Below are 6,000 nucleotides of genomic sequence, written 5' to 3' on the forward strand. Positions count from 1 at the left end.
TAAGTCTGTATCTGCAAATCCCAGGACTGACCATTCAGTCAGACCCCTTTATCTCACTGGTGACGTAAGCCAAAGGGACCTCAGTGGAACATGTGTATTTGCTAGTAATTATGTCAATGCAATGAGTCAATTTCACTTCTGGAAAAAGCTTGTCAAGACACTGAGGTTTCTTTAGAAAACAAGCTTTGTTGTCGCCACAAAGTTAGTTTACTCCGCATTGTAATTCTTTATAAATCCTAAGATTCAGATCTGTGGAACTGTTGTTCACTTTTCATTGCTGATGACAATTCTCACCAGTGATAATGGCTTAGGCTTTAAGCGCTCTGGGTTGCTACCCTGTGAGAGGGGAGCTATATAAATGCAAGTTGTTGTTGTTGTTGTTGTTAGAAAGTAACACTTTCCCCACTGGGTTGTGAACCCCCAGAGTGTTGTGAATTCAAGTTCCATTTCAGGAATTGGACTGATGCTCAATTGCTGTCCTAGCAGAATGGTGAATTGTTGAATGGTGTCATCCTGTGATGGACATTAAGCAAGGTCTCACCTTCATGTTCAGGTGGACATTACACATCCCATGACATGATTCAAAATAAGAAAGGAGTTTCTGCTGGTCTCTTGGTCAACAATCTTTCATTCAAGTTAAGTGTGCCTATTCGGGGGATCTTGCTGTATAGGTTTAGGCGCTATATCACACACAAGGATTAGCAAACATATTGTTCCCATTCCATCTGTTATGCTTCACACCCCATCTCTTTGTTTGCCTGTTGAAACAGTTCTGAAGAACCAGTTGGAGAAAATTAATCAATACAAAAAAATATTTAAATCGAAGAACAAAGTGAACGCAGATAGAGAATTCTACAAGGAACTGAAGGTAATTTTCCACAGCACATCTTTATAGAGAAACAATGGGCAGTGATTTCAAATTCTTCCTCTTGTGGGTTCAAGCCTCACGTTGGGGACTTTGAGTTGATACAAAACCTGTGCCAATGCGGGACTAGGGATGCGCTGTGTTGCTGGAGGTTAAACAAAGGTTGAGTCCACTTGTTCAGGTGACCGTTAAAGAGTTTCTCCAAGGGTGCTAGCCAAAAATTCCCCAATAAAATTAGCTATTCACTTCATGGCTGTTTGTGGGACATTGCTGTGCAAACATTGGCTGCCGTGTTCACCTACAAAATACACAGTCACTACTTACAGTGCATCCTGTGAAGCGCTTTGAGAGAGAGTCCTCTTGATGTGAAAGGCATATTATTTTGAGCCCAATGAATGGTCTGTGTAATGCTGCATTTGGAAGTCATATAAAACACAGGAGCATATAGAGCAATTTTAATGGTTTCTCTGTCATATAAAACACAGGAGCATATAGAGCAATTTTAATGGTTTCTCTGTCAATGTGGTCATCATAAACAATGCACATTAAAGCTTATGCCAAACTATTCCAGTGAAGGACGTGTTATACTGTACAGACTTTTTTTTATTTGGATTCTCAGTTAATGAGTAGGCCATGAACAAAATGAGCTACATTGAAAGTTATTTTCGATCAGCGATTGTTACAGAGAGAAGTCACAGTAATTCAAAACAAGCTAATTTCTGTATTTCACACCTTCACTAAATGAGATTTCATAAAGTGTGCTATTTACTATTTTCCATTAGATAATAAAAGCTGGAGGGTCAGGGTTCAATGGTAATAATGCAGCCACTTATACAAGTGCCTTCAGGTATCTCAGTTTCGTCTGAGATGATCACCTTTATGGGTTCTGCAAATCTCTGAAGTTACCTTAGGCTGTTTGACATGCAGTTCAACCAATATAAGCACTGCAGCATCAAAACCAAAATCTAGGTGGCTTAGGCATCGTGCATTATATTTTAACAGCATTTTAATAAAAACGCTGAACAGAGATCAGCTGCCAAATGATTATGGTAATGAATTCCGGATTTTTTGCATCAGTGACTAAAAAGGTTAGTTACAGTAGCACATACTTTCAGCCACTATGCCCTGAATCTCTGGAATTCCTTGTTTCAATCCCTCCGTTTTGTCCACCCCCCCCCCCCCCCACTTTGCCTGCCTTCAAATCACACCTGAAGACTTTCCTTTTCAACTGTGGCTTTGATCACTTCCCCGATACTGGTGTGAAGTGCACTATAGAAATGCAAGCAGTTGTTGTTGACAGAGGAATATAAGTGAAAGATAGATAGATAGAGAGAGAGAGAGAGTTGTAGGGGAACAGACCCGCATTACTCATTAGTATGTTAACTTTTTGCTACCTTGTGGGAAGCTAAATCCGTTTGGAGAGCCGGATGAAAGACAGTGTGAGCGGAATGTCATTTTACCCGAGTATTTGCAAAAATAATCTTGTTTAAAAGATCAGCAATGAAACTTGACCGTAACAAATACTTTTTTTCTGTTGCCTAACATTTCACAAGCAAACAAGATGTCAGGCAACAAATGTTTTGCTTGTGAAAACCTTTACACTAAATGGCACTTTTTTGGTTTGTTCAATTTCAGAGTCTAATCCAGAAGTATGAAGCTGAGCTCATTCAGCTGTCCAAACAATGTGATGAAATGAAGAAGCTCTACAGTGATGTCTTGGTAACATTAACATAATAGCCACCAATCATTTGCATGGAATTGTATTTGTCCCTTAAAATGATGTCGACCTCACAACTGTTCATGTTCCTGACAGGTGAAGTTTGGAGAACCACAGAATCAGGACTCGCAGGAAATGTTTGGATGGATCTCCTCCTTTGTCAATGACTTCAGCAAAGCCTGTGCAGATAAAAAAGCACTGCAGACTGGAAACAGATGAGAAGTAACACTGCACATTATGTTAGATAAATCTTTCCTCTATCTGTGTTTTCCCTGCAATATCTTTTTGTCCTCCAGTAAAAGATCAGTTCAGCTCTGTGAGCCTCTCTCTATAATATCAAGCCCTATGTACATAAGAATTTGCTCAGCGAAAGAAGACCAAGGACCATCCAGTTCGCCTTCCACCGTCCTGACAGTTGCATGCACATCATGTCCCAAACTATGTACTGTATCCTGAGATATTATTTCCTAAGGTTATGTCCCAGAACATTGTTCGTTGTTCTTCACTGAGCCCTTTCTGATATGTCAATGTTCTATTGCAGATAGGGCACCCAAATGTTGCAGGTAAAAGGGGTCTTTCACTTAACTCGAGTTATCGTCCTCTTTATTAAAGGCTCCTGCTCTGAACCCAAGCCATCATTCTTCACCTCGGAAACAACTGTGACATAAAGATAAGAATGGCTGTTACATTAGTACGGAACAATTACCATTTGAAGTTTGAAAGTCCCTTGATATTGAAACTAGGGATTAACTTATGCTGATCGCTACAAGTAGTGAATTTTTTAATATATGCCCTTATGATGGTAAATCCTATTAAAGGCTGCTATTTTTAGCAATCAGTGTAAAATATTCCCCACTCAGTACAGAAGCTTTAAATTAGTTGGGGCCTGGCGGCTATCATTCCTTATTGCTGTGATACACTAGGTATAAAGAGAAGGGGTTTCCCTGCAAAAATAATATCAATAGAACCCTTGTAAATATTTGAAAATTTCATTTTTTAAAATCCTTATTCCTTCATTTTTTTTATTGTTAGCACTGATTCTCAAGATCACAAGGTACATGATAAGGCGCTATATCAAATGCAAGGATAATTATAATCACAACAATTATATAGCACTCTTCAGGCAGGGCAGCATCTCAAAGTGCATAGAATTATAAGATCAGGTCTCCCATCCACTACCATCCATAAAATCCAACTCATTCAGAACTCTGCTGCCCACATTCTCACCCGCACGAAACTCCGCTCCCCGATCACCCCAGTCCTTGCCAGACTGCACTGGCTGCCTATCCCAGAGAGGATCGACTTCAAGATCCTCACCCTCGTATTCAAGTCCCTGCACTCCTCTGCACCCCCCTACTTCTCTGACCTCCTCTCTCCTTAAAACAGCACCCGTTGCCTTCGTTCCTCCGGCCTCCTCCTTGTCCCCCGAGTCCTCCGCTCCACCCTCGGCGGCCGTGCCTTCAGCCCTGAAGGGCCGTGCCACTATGCCCTGAGGCTCTGGAACTCCTTTCCTCACTCTCTTCGTCTCGCTCCCTCCCTTCCCATTTTCAGGTCTCTGCTGAAGACCTTTCTTTTCAACCGCGCTTTTGGTCACCTTCCCCTCCCTCCCCCTGACTCGGTCCCAGGATCCGTTACTGTAAAGCGCTCTGAGACGCCGTCCGGCGTGGAGGATGCTATATAAATCCAAGTTGTTGTTGTTGTTGGACGAGTTTCACGTGTCCCAGTGTGTTACGAAGATTGTAAAGTCAGGAACAAAGAAAAGGTTGTGCAATCCTTCTCCCTTGCTATGCTATTTGGACCAAGTTTACGAAACATCACTTTTATCTCTCTTTTGCCTAGGTGCCAAATTGGTATTTCTACTTCATTTAGAGGCAGGAATGTGCTCTCTTTGCGATGTGTCCCGAATGCATTGAGTTAACTGATCGTCTATGGTACAGTATTGATGACCACTTGTTCTGCACAAAGAAGCACTCCATGTCTATGCCATTGGAGACCTTCCCAATTTGAAATGATTCTTCACGTTCATTTCAACTTTTTTTACAACACAAACAGGTTTGAGATCTATGACTTAGCTCTTTTCAGAGGTTACAACCAGGGTCCATTTGTATTTTTTTTAATACTTTCCACGGCTTCTATAATAATAATAATAATCCTTGCATTTGATATAGCGCTTTTCACGTCGGGAGGACGTCCCAAAGCGCTTCACCGAATAGACTGTAAAGTGAATTGACTGTATATTTGTGGGCGAACGCGGCAGCCAATTGCGCACAGCAATGTCCTACAAACAGTCGTAGATTGAAAATGACCAATTTATTATTGTTTTGTTTTGGAGGGATTATTATTAGGCTCTGTGTGGAGTAAGGAAACTTGCCCAAGGTTTCGCCCTGATCTGCCTGGGATTGAACTCAGGTCTCTCACTTGCAAAGCGAGTGCTCTAACCACTGAGCTACAGGACTCCACTTCTATGTCTTATACGGAGATGTCTTCTATGTCTTCTATGCCAACGGCTTCTATGTTTTCTATCATGGCTTCTATGCTGTAGAACCTTGCTGTAGTGTGCAAGGAGTTAATATTCTTACTCAGTCTAATTAATCGATGTGAAGTTTTTTTTAGTTTTTAACATGCATTTAACCTTGGGCCTGAATGGACTAGATAATTCGTAAAAATGAATGATATGTGGGACATGTATGTATAAAATATCATTATATTCACTGAATTTGGTTGAGACTCTCAACTACGGACTATTAGAAAAACTGATTTGAACACTTGAAGTGAAGGTGGATGGGGTTATGCAACAGTGCAATGTTATGTTTTCTTTCCAGCTGCAGATTAATAGTAATTAACCATAAATGACTCACAATTGTCAATAAACCAATTTGACATGCAGTGCACGGTAAAATGTTATCTAACCTACTGTCTCTTATTACTGTTTTCTGGTGCGACTATGAATACACATTGCAACAGCTGCAAAGGGGTGCAATTTTGACTTGCTCCCTACGATATTGCGATCCGCAACAGTAAATCTTTGCAAAGTAATATAATGCCGCCACACCTTCAAGAGTTGCTGACAGAGCAAGTTAATTAATTTTAAGATGAGCTTCCACAATCATAATTCATAGAATTATACAGAACAGAAGGAGGCCATTTGGCTCACCGTATCTGTGCCGGGTCTTTGAAAAGAGCTATCCAAATGAATCCCACATCCCCGCTTTCTTCCCATAGCCCTGCAAACTTGTCCTCCCCAAATAATTATCTACTCTCTTAAAAGTTGTTATCGAATCGGATTCCACCACCCTTTCAGGCAATGCATTCCAGATCCGAACAACTCGTTGTGTGAAAAAATTTCTCCTCACCTTCTGTTTCTTTTAACAATTATTTTAAATCGGTGTCCTTGGGTTACTGACCCACCCGCCAGTGG

General features: G+C 41.0%; 1 protein-coding gene across 1 annotated transcript in view; it reads left to right on the forward strand.

Annotated features, from left to right (window-relative positions):
• LOC103191116 (formin-H) overlaps positions 1–3,679 on the forward strand; it is a 28,184-nt gene extending 24,505 nt beyond the window's left edge. Inside the window, exons 15-17 of the mRNA XM_007912072.2 lie at positions 771–868; positions 2,501–2,584; positions 2,679–3,679. Of these exons, the coding sequence (XP_007910263.1) occupies positions 771–868; positions 2,501–2,584; positions 2,679–2,801 (305 nt within the window). The 3' untranslated portion in view covers positions 2,802–3,679. The remainder of the gene's footprint in view (positions 1–770; positions 869–2,500; positions 2,585–2,678) is intronic.
• Positions 3,680–6,000: the final 2,321 nt, after the last annotated feature.

This window comes from Callorhinchus milii, unplaced genomic scaffold, assembly GCF_018977255.1.
Source record: "Callorhinchus milii isolate IMCB2004 unplaced genomic scaffold, IMCB_Cmil_1.0 Scaffold18, whole genome shotgun sequence".
Lineage (NCBI taxonomy): Eukaryota > Metazoa > Chordata > Chondrichthyes > Chimaeriformes > Callorhinchidae > Callorhinchus > Callorhinchus milii.